A 16930-nucleotide genomic window follows, 5' to 3' on the forward strand; every position below is an offset into this window, starting at 1 on the left:
ATGTGTGAGAACCAAACCGGATATGCTGACTTAGTGGTCGGGGGACCACGCAGCAGGATATCGTTTGCCTTTGAAGCCAATGCTTACTTGCTGGACCGAAATTTCCGCTATGACGTTACAAATGAATGCTTATATTTTTAAAGAAAATCTTTGCCTATTATTTTGCTTAATGTAATAAGAAAATATAGATAATTATTATAATTATAATTATTATAATATTATTATATTGGTACATCGGATTTGTATTGACTGATTAGATATTACAAAATTATGTTACAAATATGGTTAAATATAGATAATTAAGAAATTTATTCTTAAATATTTTCTAAGCAAACATAACAAAAAATATGTTCACTAACTTTAAGTAGGCACCTCTATTGCCTTCATTAGATGCTCCGAGTGCTTCTATAGCTTCAATTCAGTTTTCCTATTGACTTCTATTCGTATTGAGCAATATACAAAAGTTCTTGTCAGCTTCATTGTTTCCTTACAAGTTAAAAAATTATTTTTATTCAGTATGTTCCCGAAAAGTCCACGAATTCGCCAGGTCAGCCAGAATGGTTTGACCAGAATCCCGCAGAAGGGTTCGCCCAAGACCCTTTACTCCAAATCACTTCTTTCTGCACAGGCAAAGAAGCGCCGCATTTTGGGACAGCGGAACTTAAAGAAGGATAATGCGTAAGTAAACCACTTTATGATGTTCGCTTTTTAGCGTTTATCATTGTGTAAATCGCCATTAGCTCAGTAGACAAAAACAACCAACAGTTGCCAAAAATACCCGAGACGGGCCTATTGACGCCCTCTTCCTCGGACAACTCCTTGGCCACCACAGGGTCTAGCTCTGGCCAATCTAGCTATTCTGTTATGGCAAAGACCAGTTTGATCCGAGCGCCCACCTCCTTGACCCCCTATTTGACCCTCAAACGTCAGCAGACCTCGACATTGATTAATTTTCGGGTGCGCAAATCGCATTCCCAAATGGATTTCAAGGAGGCGCGTCGCACGGGAAACTATCAGTTGGTGGCCCATGTGGGATCGCCCAGGAAGTCTGTTCAGCAAATAGCGCAGAAAGTCGATGGCGATTTGGGAATGGAGGCCAATATGGCCAAGTTGCTGCTGCAGGACAATGCACTGATTGAAGGTGAGGTGAGCTTCGTGGTTGGTCCAGATCAAGATGCCCGAGTGGCCAGCCTGAGAATCTTTAACACCATTATGCTACACGCTTGGCGCAGGAGGCGAGAGGAGGTTCGTCAGCTGACCGATCAGGTGGAGGACTACAAGAAAAGTGTATGATAATTAATGTTTTTAAATTGAAAATCTCTTTACTTAAGTCCTGTTCCTGCAGTTGGTTAAAAATCGCAACCAATTGCATGTCTACAATTCGCTCTTCTCCGTGGAGAAACGTCGCAATGAAACCTTAAATGATCAGCTTAGGCAGTCCTATCGCGAAAGTGCTCAGACGAAACTCTCCTACGAGGAACTTAGTGTGGTGCTTGTGCAGGTCAGAAACGAAAAGGAGAAGCTTGCCGAAGAGCTGGTAACCAAGGATCGGAATATTGAGAATCTCCAGGAAATGCAGCAGCAACTGAAGAGCGAACTCTTTCACGTGCATAGCCAACAGGGTCAGCAGCTTGAGGAGTTGACCCGCCTGCAGCGCGAGTACCAGGAGAGCCAATCCACTCAGGATGAACTGCTCTGCCAACTGAATCGGCTCCGAATCGAACTGGCCGTTAAGAGTGACTTTGTTGACCAGTTACGCGACAGCTTGGCCAAAGTGCAGGATCTCAAGCGGGGATCCGATGAGCAGTTCAGGTGAGGAAGGCATTCATCCAAATTGGGGTTTCATAATTACCTAAGAATCGAAATCCATTAGCAAATTGCTTGAACAATCGTTAAAACTAGAGCAAGCGATAGCGGAAAAGGAGGAGCAACTGGTTACCCTCCAGAATTGCTTGGCCGCCACCTTGGGCCAAAGGATTCGCCAATGCTTCGCCCAAAGTCAGGCCTATCAGCATGCCACCTATCGCATGCTGCACTTTGTAGCCCACTATATGCTACCAGGTACTCCGCCTCCAGGACCTTCGCTTCCAGGAGCGGTTAATAGGCTGAAGGGCTTTTTTGTACGGGGCTCGCAAAATGATGTGAACATTGAAGATCTGAAGGAGGTCGATAAAGGCCAAGATCAGGAAAAATTCAACTAAAATTTCCTTTAATTTTGCTGTTTATTGTTAATAATTTCTTTTAAGACTTGCAATGTTTCTTTGTGATTTATATTGCTCCTTAAATCATTGTTGACTGCATTGTTCTAAATATGAAATAAATAAAAATTAATCCTTATTTTATATAAATAATAGATCACCCTCATTTTTCCCAAGATTAAAAAGAATTCATACCGTTTATTTTATTACATTAAGTAAATGAAAAGTGGACCCTAACAGTGGCTCGATTTTTGCCATTTGTAATCCAGTTGCTATTAAATACATAATCGCCCTCGGGAAATGGTACATATCTAGTAAACTGTTGGTTTACAAAGTGGGTGGGCAGCTTATCCACGATAATGTCATGCTGAAAAATAACTCAGAAATTGATCAAGATCAATATTACTCACATATGAAAATGCTTACCGTATACGGACAGGAATGATTGATGTTTGAGTAGGGCTTGAATAAGGCAAAGAGAAATAAAAGCACAGGATTTCCGACATCTGCGACCATCTTGCAGCCATCAAAGGTGACATTTTGGCTAAAGGGCATTAGACCATTTGATCGCTTGTGCAATCCCAGATTCACCTAAAAGTGGTACTCATTTATTTTTAAAATGTTAGGCATACAAAATGTCTATACCGCACCGTAAACTGATGTATTGGTAACTTATAAAGCCGAACCTTGAGCGATAGGTATTTGTAGGTGCGATTCGTAGCCTTTAGAAAGCAATATTCAAAATCACTGAATTCTTTGTTCACTGAAGTACATTTTATATTGGTGAAATCGATACGACTACTTTCCACCTTAAAAACAAAACAATTAGGCAAGCTTTTGTGCACTGATAATTGCGCTTACCGAATGCATTGGAAAAAACATTAAATATATAACACCTGCTATCATCATACTACACTGAAAGTTCATCTTAGCTTATGATTAAGATTTCACAACGGCGTCGATACGAGTTTTAGGTAGAACTGAAACTTAATACTTTGCTCAAAGCCATTAACTACTCATTATCCCAAAGCCTAATTAAAATTCAATTTTATGCGTGGCATCATTATTAGATTTCAATAAATTCGCTGATTAATGTGGATGTTTATAACAGTATTAAAAAAAATTTAATTTGCAACAAGACCGATTAATTGTTGTACTTTCTGCTAAAACGATTAATTTATTCATATTTAAAAAACCTTACTTCCTACAAAAACACATTACATTTCGCCTTAGGACTAGTTATTACAGCACTAAACAATCATTTAGACGACGACCAGGTCGGTTAGGTGTTTTAATTCTACAACATTATCAATATCATCATTCTACTGTCTCCTCCGTTCGCATTGGGTTCGTTGTGAAAAAAGGTTTTACGTGGATATGGACAGATTCGATATCTGCAGATCTTCCGAGTTGAGGCGCAGTATCTGCTGATCCTCTGAGTTTATGTGCACCAACTGCCCGCTATCGAAGCTAAGAAGATTGCTGATCGTTGGCCCATTATTATCCGCTTGGTTGCCAGCGGTATTATTATTGTTATTCAGGTTGGCATTGCCGTTGTTGGGATTGTTGTTGTTGCTGGGCGCAGTATTGTCGTACTGCTGTTGCTGCTGTTGCTGCTGTTGCTGCTGTTGCTGCTGCTGAAGCTGCTGCTGCTGATGTAGCGTATGCTGATTGTGCTGCAAGATGGAAGGTTTAATGTTCCAAGTATTTCAAAATTGATATCTTGCTTAACCCACCAGATGATTTGGGGTCAGGTTCCACTGCAGATTGTTGGCGTTGCCAGGACCTCCGCCCGATGTCAGCAGATTTTGCATGTTGAAGGCATTGTTGAGATTGCTGAGATTATTGCTGTTGCCGTTGGCAGGTGCTGCTCCTGTCGCAGTTGCTGCCGCTGCTGCAACAGCTGCCGCCGAGAATTTACTCTCCCAGCTATTGCCGCCAGGATGGCCAAAGGGATTGGCATGAAATTGCAAGGACTGTTGCTGCTGCTGCTGCTGCTGTTGGTGTTGCTGCTGGTGCTGATGCTGATGCTGCTGCTGCTGGGCAAGGACCTGCTGGGCAAACGGATTGTAGTTGCTGCCCAGATCAGTTGCTCCATATTGCTGCTGTTGCTGTTGCTGCTGTGGGTGGTTGGGCGACATCAGTTGCTGCTGGCCATTGGTGGGCGTCACCGCGGAGGCCATGTTGTAGGGCGAGGGCGTGCTGTTGTGGTTGTAGTTGCTCGATGGCGACAGCGGCTGCGGCGAGGGGGTGAGCTCAGGAGGCGCCCGATAAGAAAGCCCAAAGGGTTGTGGCGAGGTATCTACAAGGCGAAGCGAGCCGTGTTATATAATATATATAATAAGCAGTCGAAATTCTAGTTACAAGTTTAAAGCATGCCATATTATGATTATGGAAGTTTAAACTAGGTTTTTTTTTCTAGTTTTAGTGTATAAAACTCACCTCTTGGTTCCGTTTTAATGGGCGGTATGTTTTGTGTATTCCAGCAATTCATGTTAGTTTGTCCTACAAGCATTCAAAAATAAAAAGTTAACAAACAGCAAAAATAAAGATAAAATCAAGCAGGACGTGTAAAAAAAAACAATATTATGCAAAACGTATAAAAACCACAGATTGTAAGGAAAACATAAAAGATTCGTTAGTGCGGCATACAGATTAAAAACTCTGCCGGGCAAAAGGAAAAAAATTAAAAATCTCGCTGTCATTCTAAAAACTAAATAAGCTAAATAATAACTAACATGCATATAACTTTTTGAAATAAAACAAAAAAGGCTAAATACTGAAATGAACTGTTTCGAACTCTGATACAAACTTACTCAGAACTGTAAACTCTTTTTGGTAGTAAGAAATCCTAGAGCAAAACTTACTTCAACCTATAAACAGTTCCTTTTTAATAAAATAACCTTTAGTTTTTTTTTTAATTTTTCTTGTTTTTTTTTTGTTTTATTAAGCTACCATATTTTATACAAAATATTTTTACCAAACTCTTAATTTTTCGTATATAAAAATATCAAATATTCTTCGCATGTAAACGAGTAGAAAAGCGACAAAAATTGCATATTGATTTCGAATCAATTTTTCTCTTTTTCTTGACTATAATTTCGACTATTCATGTAAATCAATATATAAATATAGTGGGGACATTACCCCCTTTACGTAGATTTCATGGTGTTCTGAGTGGATTTGTGCATTGATTGAGTGCCTTCTAATAGTTTCTAAGAGTCTATTCGAGTAATACGTCATCGGGGCCGATGATTTGTTAAGTAGTCTTTGGTATACCGAAAAAACACATCAAATATATATGATGCTATTTGACTAGGTAGGATTCAGTTAGATGTCTAGCATCTCAAAACAAAGTATGTGTACCCAAGTGGATCCAAGCACATGGGAAAAAGTCGACTCAAAGTCGCGACAGACACAATAGAGGATAGAGAAGACCGACACCAGTTTGGGAAAAATCTGAACAGTCAACTTACTGCCATCCTGGTGGTCATTCTGCAATTGCTGTTTCTGCTGCTGCTGGAACAGCAGTTGCATGGGATCACCGCCAGTCTTCTGACGTTTCCGCCTCAAGTGCGCTGGATCTATAAGACAAAATATACACACCGTGTTGTAGGTACATATGATCGGGGTTTCGGTTTCAATTTAAACAATATACTCGATTCCATTGGGAAATCTTACGCTACTCTGAAAATTGAGTGATTTCGCTTAAATACAATAGTTAGGTGGGCCCCTTCAAATGGGCCACCGGGACAACAAACAATTCATTGGGTTTGACCCATTTCTTTGGGGTCTTTTGCCTGGTATCACTTACAAGTTATTTGGGGATACTTTTAGCACAATTATCAATTATAAAACAAATACAAATTCATTAAGGTTCCGAAGACATTACGCTCCAGCCGGCCTTACAACAAGTGGACAATTTGTGGCGCCAGAGTTAATGGAAATAGATTCCGGGAAATACAATGCAATTTCCACTGGCTTGAAGCCAACTTGCTTCGTTATTGGGTTTCGTTAGAGGATTTTCCTCGGTTCGTTTGCCTATAAAGAATATAAACAATCAAATCAACAAATCTAGATGCCATTGGCGGCAGCCAATCGCTTGGCCACCTCATCCGGCGTTAGGATCTCGCCAGCATCCACGGGAGCATAGTAGGCGGAGGTCTCGTCAAATTCACTGGCCGCCGCAAGTGGCGGAATACTCGTGTACAGGGCAAAGTGCTCGGCCTCGGTCAGGTCCAGATTGGGGTCCAGTTGGACATTGAAGTGACCCTCGATGGAGCTTACCAAATTGTGCAGACTTTGTCGATCGGCAATGGCAACCAGTTCCATTCCGCCCTCACTAATTGGTATGTCAGCCAGCAGTAGTGCAGATGCAGTGCGTCTATCCAATCCTGCTCCCACCGAAATCGTGCTGGATTGGGAGTAGCCCTCGGTTCGCTGTTGCTGTGGCAAACTATTGGCACTGTCACCTTTCAGCGGTATGTGCACCACATCAGCATTCAGGTATGCGGGTCTCTTTCCAGAAACACTGCTCACACTCCTGCCCACGGGCTTGGCCAGCTTTGATCCTGGTTTCTTGGCCTTGACAGGACTGGATTTTGCAGGCGCTGGATTCGAGATGAGCGGGGCGGCTGACTTTGAAGAGCGCAGCGATGCCCTCATCGGGTCCTGCATGTTAAAGTGACCTATACTCGGCTCCCTGCTATTTGCCATGGAATCCAATATAGAGCTGTTCTCCTGCCCCTGGGCCAAATCCGGTTTGCTCTTGCGGCGCGAAAAAAGTTTCGAAAAGAATCCCGGCTTCTTCTGCCTGGGCAGAGTATTGAAGTTCGGGTTCTTTGGAGCAGGTGGGAGTCTTTTGTTTAGAGGAGACTCGCCCGTAGATGGCTTGGTCTGAACCGTATTGGCCTCGATTGACCGATTCTCAGCATTGCTGTCCTGCTTTCGAATTCTTTTCGGTGGCAAAGGTGGCAACTTATCCTCTTCTGGTGGATATTGAACTGTTAGAATTGCCGGCGGAACTGGAGGAACTGGTCGCAACGAAGTCTCCGGCTTACGGGCCTGCGAATTCACCTCGACGGGATCGTAATGCTGATGGGCATCTTCGGGAGCGCATTGCGACATGGGCGGAGTTGGAGGCATTATATCATCCATGGGTATGAGGACGGGATTCTTAAAGGCGATCTGTAAGCTTGTGTAGGTGGCAGCGTCATCGAAGCTATCCTCCACCTGCAGCGGAGCACGACCCTGAAGTCCCGCCAACTCATTTTGTATGGTATTCTTGTACGTATCCCTCTGAACTTTGAAGTCCGTGTATATCTCATCCAGTTCGGCCACGGTCTCAAGGAGTTCATCGAGGATCTTATCTGACTTGGTTATCTCAAGGGCGGAGTCTGAAACATCTGCCTCAGCAGTGGGACTGGGTTCATAGACTTGCTGTTCAATCTCAGAGGACTTCATCCACTCGGTGATCTTATCGTTGGCCGTCAAAGGACGTGGCTCCAAATGTTGACCCAAATCCAGTTGCTCCAGTTCCCGTACTTTTTCATCGATAATGGTGTCAATCTCTTTTTCCTGCTCGGATCGAATGCGATGGGCCTCGGCTTCTGCATGGGCATCCGCCGCCTCCATGTCCTCGGGAATATGATCTGAGGTGTGATCTAAAGCGTGATCGAAAGATTGCTGCGCTGGTAGTTCCTGATCCTGCTGCATCGGTTCTTCCAGCTGAAAAGATGGCTGCTGTTCTAGTTGTTGTAAATATTGTTCCTGCTGTAATGATTGCTCTTGTGTATATGGCTCCTGTTGTAAGGATTGCTCTTGAGTATATTGCTCCTGCTGCAATGATTGCTCTGGAGTATATTGCTCCTGTTGAAATGATTGCTCTTGAGTGTATTGTTCCTGCTGCACTGACTGATCTTGCTCAAGAGCTGGCTCCGATTGCTGAGATTCCTCTTGATTAAAGTCCATTTCCGAAGTTATCTCACGTTGCACCTCTATTTTCGGTGTATCCAAATCGATAACCTCAATCGTTGGCGGCTGCACTTCCCGTTTGGCGTCCAGCCTGAGGATCTGCTGAAAGAGATCTTCGTCCGGCTTCCGCTTGAGGTGCCGATGAAGATTCCAGAATGTATGTTTACCTGAGTCCATTGGCACGTACTCGAAGGGCAGGGCCTCGCTGGTAACTCCATCCGAGGGACGTCGCAGTTGGATAAAAACCTAATGGAACATAGTTTCTTGTAAGAGCTGAGGAACCCTTTTTGATAAGCTTTAACGCACCTTGGCGGGCTCTGTGATGTCCAGGGTATGATAGCGCGGCGTCTTAAAGGTAATGGCAGTCTGCTTGTGGACATCCGTGTGCTGGAAGTCACCAAAGGCCTCCCAAACGCTCTGACCATTCTTCTCCTCGAAGAATCGCACAGAGATGTCCTCCTTGGCCACCTTCTCGCAGAGCAGGATGATCTGGGTATTGCCGAAGACGGTGGCCGAGCAGCTGCACAGCCGGCAGATGACCAGATCGGACATGGCCTTCTTATCGAAGATGGGCTCCGAAACCACCGGCGGCAGTGGCGAGGTGAATCGACCCTTCTGCTCGCTCTCCATGAATACTTGAAAGCACAATCGCACCGAATTCAGATCTATGCTCGAGGGCTGGAAACGATGCGAAAAGCCAGCTAAAGGAAGCAAATGGAAATGGGTTAACCTTTAAGGCTAAGTAATTTATGCTCTACAAGACCTACTCTTAAACGGATCCACACGGATCTCCTCGCGCGCCTTGAGCGCCGCCTCAATGTCCTTCTTTTTGACACACTGGATACCCAAGTTACTGAACACGGCTCGCATTGTCTCACTGTTGATCTCCAGTGTACAGACGCCCTTCTTGCAACCCTCCTTGCCAACTAAATTGTGGGGATGGGGACTGAAATGGGAAAGGGAAGCACAATTATTTTATTATTTTATACTATATACATATGTATATTCTCAACTCACCGATATGGCGTATCCTTTGTAACGCAGGAGACGACAACCACGGCGCGTCCCTTGTAGCCCACAATCTCGATGGTCGGATAGGTCTTGTTCTCCGGCGTAGAGTTTACGCCCGGAATGGATCCCGCCGAGCGGCCCTCGCACTCGTAGCGAAACCGCAGCGCCTTTCCCGCCGGTTGCTCGGTGATCTTAACGTAGGGTTTCTTTCGCACATTTTTCGTGGACTGTGCCAGTTGCTGCTGCTGCTGGGCGGGCAGCCCGTTGTAGTTGAGGCTCTGTTGGCCATCAGCCGCTGGACCCTGCCCAGGAGCGGCTCCGTTGTTCTGGCTCGGAAACATTACGTGGACAAAATATTATCTAAGAGTTAAAAAAAAGTAACATATGTTAGAAATTTAATATCTTTATAAATTATAGATAGATAAGTACTTTTATTAGATTTATTTCAAGGTATGTAAAATGTATAAGGATGTGTTTCCGATTCTATATGATTCTATAAGTTTATTCTTTATTCTATAAGTATATTCTTAATAGGGATCAATTGCCAAGTTGAACTAGCTGCCATGTTTGTTTGTCTGCTTTTATAAATTTTCAGATCTCAGGAACTACCAATGTCTTCTATTTTTTTTTTCTCTTTAATTGTTGTTTTGCCAATTTCCATGTTTCAAATAAATTTGTAAATTTCTGGCTCGCTTAGAAAAAAGTTTTAAAATGTATAGTCTTCGTTAATCGTGACACTACAATACATATCAACATGTGTATTTAATTTCAAGATCTCACACTAACTTTTCTTATGGGATCAACAGAATTCTTCTGTATTTATTGTGGTTACAATTTTGGTAATATTTCTGCGAAATAATGCATATTGCTTTTGACTTTATGTAATGCACTAGAATAGACTCTTTGTGCCCTCTGGTTTAAAGTTATGGCCAATGGCAAACGAGGAACAATTCCTTGGCAAGCAGCAAATCGAAGGCCCCCAGACACGACAAACGATGACGACGCCGATCGAAAATAAAGCCTCCAAGACTCGTGCAGTGTGATCTGCTATATAAGTAAGATTCTCCTGACCACCGGCTATGACGAACCGAACCGTAAAACGTCTGGCGGCAAACGGAAAAGGTGGAAAACTCTCCCGCAGACCCGTCTTTGCTGCGTGGGTGGTCATTATTACCGTCTCTGATAGACGGCATTAATTACAATATTTTAGGGGTCATTGGGAAATTTGTATATTTTCATAATTCTCATCGGCATGTGATGCATTTTTGCAGTGGGTGCGTTTTTGCAATCTGTTTTTCATTTTGGCCGGGTCCGGACCCCGGTCTGGTCCGGTGTAGTCCGGCTAAAGCTCCGGACGCCTTGTTTAAAAATAACATTTTGCGTAACGCGGCCACAAAGCGACAAAAACTCTGCCTCCCATATATCAGGTGGTATATATAGGTGTATATATATTTAATGTACATATACATAGATCGCCTAGCAGACTGGCCTCCCCGGAGCTGGGATAGCATTATATTTTGTTTTATTTTTTCGCGAGATTGGAGCAATTCAAACAAAACATTTTATCAATGATGCCGCGGCGAATTGTCAACGAAACGAGTCGTCCGTTCAGTCGGGTCGATCATTCCAATACGCACTTAGTTCTACTAGATATATATATGAAGACTAAGTGGCTGTGTGACCTCAGAGTTTGTTCTTAGATCGTGTCTAGACATTGGTCTGCCGTGGGCAAAAGACGTCAATGGCTAAAAAAAAAAACTAATGTCCGTGCATTGGTCCGATCCAAACTTGGCTGATTTCTCGGGGAAAAGCAGCGGAAGCCAGGAAACGTGTGCCAATTCTGTTGATACATAGGAAAATCATATGCCTTACACGAAAAGATATGACCGAAGATTGTTACCATAAAAAAGGATTTCGTTTATCTTCCATTAACAAGATCGTCATCAAGAGTAAATCAATCAAAAGTAAAAGTTTAATCTTTCAAATAATTACAAACTTTAATTCAAACAAAAGAAAAACTTAGTCGATAGCAGTGATTCATTGAATAAATATCACATCATTTCTACTGCGAGTAAGGTTAATGTGCTCATATATGTAAGTAACTTATACCGTTTAAGAAGATAGTTTAGAAGATAGATAGAAAGATAGTAGTTTTTCATACGGCTCCGTCTTTAATTTCCTTTACTTTTGTTTTAGCTTATCAAAATATATACGTATTCCATTCACATCTGTTTTATTTCTAGAGGAATTTGGTCTACCAATCGAAGTTTTGCAGCTGCCAAAGGCTGTTGGTGCGTCAACTAGAAATACATATTTTCCTTATAAATCAAGTCCAATGGGACAGTGGTCAAAACTGCACATTCAATGGATACAGAAAACCGATAACCTTTATAGAAGATATAGTATAAGATATCAAGACATTTCCCACGCGCTGCTTATTTCAGAAATTAGCTTTGCCTTGAAAATCAATTGTTGAGGACAAAATCCAATCAGCGTGCACAAAATATTGGGGAAGAGTTACGTCATGAAATAATTAAAGTTTTGGCGAATATGAAAAGCTAGTTGGACAGAAGCCAGCAAATGTAATACAAATGCAATTCAGTTCAGATACATATTCCACATGCGTATTTATCGTTATTTCATTTATGAGAATTGAGCGATTGATCACCTTTCAGTTATCACGGCCAAACTTTGATGGAAAAAACTTCAACACACAGATAAAAGCGCAAATTTTCGGTTATTCAATAGGTTTTATTATTTATTAATTATAATGTTGACAGGACGAGTTAATTGATTTATGAGCTGTTTATAATTTATAGTTATTAACTATATTTTAGTTGGTAGCTTTGCTTTTCAAACTGAGCACCTATGTATGTATATATATATTCGTATTCCTATAGGTGCTACCGAGAGAAATGTTCTTGTAGAACCGAACGAAAACACGCGGAAAACGTCTTGAGTACTCGCCAAATGTCTGAACACTGAACTGAGAAAATGTTTTTGAGAAGAAACACACAATTCTTCATGCACGCCTGCCTGGCAAAAGTTTTGTCGTCGAGCTTTCTGCTATTTTTATTTTCACTAATATTTTAAAAATGTATTTTCTTAACATTTTTGTTTTACTTGTGCATGGATGTGTATTTGTATCTCATGTCATGAATTTATTGCTTTTGCTTGCAAGGAATTTTCTCTTTCGACGAGCAAGTTGTCCCCATTTTTGAGCAAAAAAAAACGTAACGCGTCGCAAGAAAATGGAAATTCAAACCTTATTTCCGATGTCAATAAACTATAGCTGGCAATTGTGTAAACAAATTGAAAATATTGACAGTTTTATTGATTCGTAGGCAATTGAATCTAATGTTAATAAAAGGTTGCAACTTTGTACTACAGTGTGAAATATTTACAATAAAGAATGTGTTAGCTTTGTGCTTATATTTGCCGGTTGCTATAGGCGAGCAATTCAAATTTAAAACAAAAAGCTAACCAAAATCGGATAAGCAATTCCCTAGAACATAACATTGTGAATGTTTGTGTCACTTTTTCCAATTTACTATGTGTTGGCCGGCCCCAAGAAAATGAGTCATTTCATTGAGGGGAAATAAACGAATCCCACAAAATGCGCCCAATCTAATCAAAAGATGCAAAGGTAGCTAAAAATGAACATAAACTGCATTAGCAGATCATTGTTTGTTTTTGCAGTGAATATAAACACATTATTCAAGTACATTTGTTTGTGTATTGACTGTATGCTTTGGCACTTCCGTTTCAATATCCACGGCAAAAACGAAAATTCGCCACTTGTCACAGTTCAATCTGCCTTGAGCACTTGGCGCCATTTCAGAAAGCTATCTAATGAGTTTGCAAAACCCAATTATACAATCTATGCTGGGCAGAGGATATATAGGATATATGTTCATATGAAGATATGGCTCTGCCAGAATGAATGGTTGCATTATATTCGTACCAAGAGATTTTTAAAAACAAAATATCTCGATTTTGACTGGGCCACGAATTTCCACGAAACACAATGAGTCACGAAGCAAATTTCTCGCTATGTATGTATATCGAAATATATTGAAATATGCAAGGAATTCGCTCGTGTGCCACCCACTGTTGGCAAAAATCATTCACTAACTACGTGACTTTCTCATTGAGAACAAAGTATGGGACCGAACGAGAATAGGTCAGTTACCCTGAAAATTAAAACTTATAGCATGAGGATATCAGAATACTGGAAATTCCCATAGTTGCAATCGATTAACCAATCGATTAACCAATTGATTCAAAGGCTAACAAGAATTACTCTGCCACCGAATTTAATTGCAATACACTATTTATGATATTGAGATTAGAACCATTTGCAACCAAACAAATTTGCCACCGTTTATTCCCGCCAGATAGAACCTGCGGTATTCAGACTGATAGTGCTCAGGTGTTGAGCGTAGAAAATTCGAAAAAAAAACTCAAAGATAACCAAAAATAAGATAAGAATATAAAAATAAATCTAAATGACGATGGCCTGAGAATGTATCGATAGTTGGTTTAAGTGTTTAGCAGGGGGGTTATATTGGAATTTCCGATGATTTTGCCTTTCACTTGCTTAAAACAATAAATAATTTATTTGATTAGCTATTAATTTTCACCGTGTCTTGCAAAAATCCACACGATAAATTCAGAAGAAAAATGTCTATGCTTTTAAGCCATAAAATGAATTAATAAAATAACGTTCTACTCGTTCGGCGATAACTACTTTTGGCGAAAAATAAAAAAAAAGGTAAGTAAACAAAATAAAACAAAAACATTTCGTTTCGATCATTTAACATGCTAATTTTATGCAATTTCCAATAGCTAAGACACACAGAAAAAAGTTCTTTTGGCGCCAGCACAACAAATTAAGATTAAGATCAACATCAAAGCATCAGAAGCAGCCAAAAATTCCTCAGTGAAACGGGTTCCGCAAAAAAAAACTAACTCCAGACAGACAAATGTTTTTTAACGATCGTTGACGTCAAGCAATTTACAGCTCAAATAAAAATAAATAACCGATATGCTGACAAATCGATGGAACTAGTTGCCAAAAGCTATGTTATGTATCGTATGAATACAAGTCCATTATCCTTATTTTCCACACCAAACAATGTTTGTTAAATTAGCCGATCAGGGATTATTGTGCACATGTGACTTCCGGCAAAAAAAAGTCCAGATATTACTACTATTCGCCTAAAATAGAATCCCTATTGATTGATGATTTGCATAACGGAGGAGGGTCTTACCCACAGCCAGATCGTATCAATCATGACTCGGATTTAGCATACGGGGAAACTACCAGTAGATATAACCAATATCATCTATTGACTTGGCCTTAGATCTCTGTTAGCACACAAATCTCTACTCGAGCTTTGTAAATCGCGCCGATGACTTGCGGGAAACGACTTTAGCGATTTTAGCGCTTTGATTTTCTTTGGGCCCGGAGACGAGAGTCTGATATTATGAGTCAGCACCCGGTTTGCATTTAACTTGGCTGCACTTTTCGAGTTAACATTCTTAGCATTCTTCATAATTACCTGCGATTCAAAACAAGGAAAAGTGAACCCTCATGACGAATTCGGTTTCACTTTTTTGATTTTATTTGGGTTACAAAACGCACAATAACCGCAGTTTGTTCTTTAAAAATGGTACTTTTCAATCGAGTAATTAAAAATAATATCAAACCGTAAGGGAATTTCAAAAATATTTAAATAAAAATAAGAGAATTTTAGCGCTAACACGACCGCAGGCGCATCGAGTCGATCTTAGAATGAAACAATTGAAAACCTCTCCGGCGTATTTGAGTGGCAGCAAAAAATAAATAAATACAAGGGGCAAAAGCTTTTCCACGAGCCCCAACCCCTCGGGCCCCCAACCCCCCTCACCCTGCCCACGTGCCCGTAAGAAACTTTCATTTATGGCGACGTCGAAAAGCCACTGCGACTGCGCTGCCATGTACACAGGTGTTTCGGTTGTATTATTTAAGTTTATCGTTTGCATTCACCGTAGATTATTTAATACGCAGGTGGATAATTGCCACCCAAAAAACACAACAACAAATGCGGTTACACTGCAAAGGATTGAACATGTTCGAGTAGTTTTGGGAGTTTTGGGAAATCTAAACTATTATTTGTCAATCAGGAACTGTGAGCTATTACAATATGAGCCGACTTAAAAAAAAAAAACCCAAATCTTAGCATCCAGGAATTTCAAACATTGTCAAAATGTTAAAACTACTTAGAATGTAAAAATATTATTAAGCGAGCAAAGTGACCAGACTTGTTTTATCAAACCTTAAAAGTGTGAATAATGGTTGATAAATCACGATGTTATTGCTGTAAACATTGTTCCGAAACGATAATGCGTCCAATGACTCAATAAGGTTATATCTTTAATATATTTAATACAAGATGCATTTCTTTGTAATGACATTTTGCGTCTTTGGAAGCAATAGTTGTGTACATATTTATTAAAAATACAAATATCAAGACCCTTTTCGAAGAAGGCAGCCATTAGGATTTTCCACCGCACTTAATTAATCCGTGCTATCAAAGTTCAGAATCAATAAATTAAGCTAGGCTCTGTAAGGGGACTCACCTAAGTCAAGGAGTGATCTGAAATCTTGCTTATATGCATTGATATCACTGCGTTTGCTAAGTAAATCGGACACCTGAAATTCAACGCGAAGCAATTAGTACACTTTTATGTGCATTATTTGTTTAGTTTTTTATTGTGGTAATTGGAAAATTAGTCCGTTGCACAGCGAGCTAAATAAGCCATTTATTTATAGTTGAGAAATATGGCGCTTTTTTCATGTTAATGTTAACACGCACACACACACACACAAACACGCACGGGCAGGAACCGGTTTATTTATTATTTTTTATATATAAATAATTTTTCTTCCCTCCCTTTTCCACTCACTCTGTCTCTCTCTCTGATTCTTCTTATTTCATTCTTTTTTAACATTTGCGCGCGCACAAAGCGGGTGCGATAATATCGATAATAACGACAAAAACAACGGATGGGGAGAACAGTTCGAACAGAAACTAATGAAAAGTTAAGAAATCGAAGACCGAAGAAAGAGAGAGTGGGCAAAGAGCGCGAGAGAGCGCGTGACGTCGATTTCTTCTAGGGAATTCCGGGCTTTATGCTTATGCGATCATCGACTGACGACTACCTTTTGTTTTTGTTTTTCGATTTATTCGATTTATAATTTAGGGTAATTTGTTATCGCGCTCTGGCCTCCCATTTTCTTTGGTGATATTCTTGCGATGTCTGTGGTTAAAGTGTCGATGTGCCGTGTAATCTAATCGGTAAAACGTTCAGTTTTAATCGAAATTATCAATACGTGCGCTGAGACTTTTTTGTTTTTTCCTCCGTTATGTTGGTGGGTCTCTTTTTTGTCACTCGTAATACGAAAAAGCAAGTGAAACTTGCTTAGAGCTCAATTGAATTTATGCGTTTTTATGCAGCTCTTTTACTTTTCGTTTTATTTTTATCCACTGGTATTTCAACCTGCCTTCGAGCTCCAGAAGAGCGAAAGAGAGCGGAAGCTTAAAGCACAGCGAAAAAGGTAAATAAGGCACAATTGGAGGTGGAGATAAAATACCCGTAACATACGCACTACCAACCGATCTCGACGCCCGCGATTTGAACACTAACTGAAAAAACTGCCCTCTAAGAAGAAACAGACGAGCCAAACTTTCAATACAGTATGC

The 16930-nt window shown here is 40.7% G+C and overlaps 3 protein-coding genes across 7 annotated transcripts; 1 reads left to right on the forward strand and 2 right to left on the reverse strand.

Moving 5' to 3' along the window:
- The first annotated feature begins 395 nt into the window (after positions 1-395).
- Positions 396-2316, forward strand: LOC6614480 (dynactin subunit 1). Its single transcript, XM_002038877.2, has 4 exons — positions 396-678; positions 741-1287; positions 1346-1812; positions 1874-2316. The coding sequence occupies exons 1-4, from the start codon at positions 518-520 to the stop codon at positions 2199-2201; spliced, it is 1503 nt and encodes a 500-aa protein (XP_002038913.1). The 5' UTR covers positions 396-517; the 3' UTR covers positions 2202-2316.
- A 60-nt stretch (positions 2317-2376) lies between these two features.
- LOC6614481 lies at positions 2377-3125 on the reverse strand. The gene is made up of 4 exons (XM_002038878.2): positions 3060-3125; positions 2849-3007; positions 2625-2789; positions 2377-2565 (listed from the first exon to the last, which is right to left on the reverse strand). The coding sequence occupies exons 1-4, from the start codon at positions 3123-3125 to the stop codon at positions 2410-2412; spliced, it is 546 nt and encodes a 181-aa protein (XP_002038914.1). The 3' UTR covers positions 2377-2409.
- Positions 3126-3342: 217 nt separating this feature from the next.
- LOC6614482 (embryonic polarity protein dorsal) lies at positions 3343-16887 on the reverse strand. 5 transcript variants are annotated; one of them, XM_002038879.2, is made up of 9 exons: positions 15807-15885; positions 9189-9542; positions 8939-9117; positions 8478-8872; positions 8339-8417; positions 5675-5782; positions 4641-4703; positions 3935-4500; positions 3343-3874 (listed from the first exon to the last, which is right to left on the reverse strand). In XM_002038879.2, exons 2-9 carry the CDS (start codon positions 9521-9523, stop codon positions 3566-3568), a joined length of 2034 nt encoding a protein of 677 aa, XP_002038915.1. In that variant the 5' UTR covers positions 9524-9542; positions 15807-15885; the 3' UTR covers positions 3343-3565. The 5 variants fall into 5 exon arrangements, with proteins under 5 accessions (XP_002038915.1, XP_032583260.1, XP_032583259.1 ...); XM_032727369.1 differs by lacking the exons at positions 3343-3874; positions 3935-4500; positions 4641-4703 and adding an exon at positions 16833-16887 and having other exon boundaries at positions 5733-8417; positions 15807-15879; XM_032727368.1 differs by lacking the exons at positions 3343-3874; positions 3935-4500; positions 4641-4703 and adding an exon at positions 16822-16881 and having other exon boundaries at positions 5733-8417; positions 15807-15879.
- Between the last annotated feature and the right edge of the window lie 43 nt (positions 16888-16930).

Source organism: Drosophila sechellia, chromosome 2L (genome assembly GCF_004382195.2).
Source record: "Drosophila sechellia strain sech25 chromosome 2L, ASM438219v1, whole genome shotgun sequence".
NCBI classification, from domain to species: domain Eukaryota; kingdom Metazoa; phylum Arthropoda; class Insecta; order Diptera; family Drosophilidae; genus Drosophila; species Drosophila sechellia.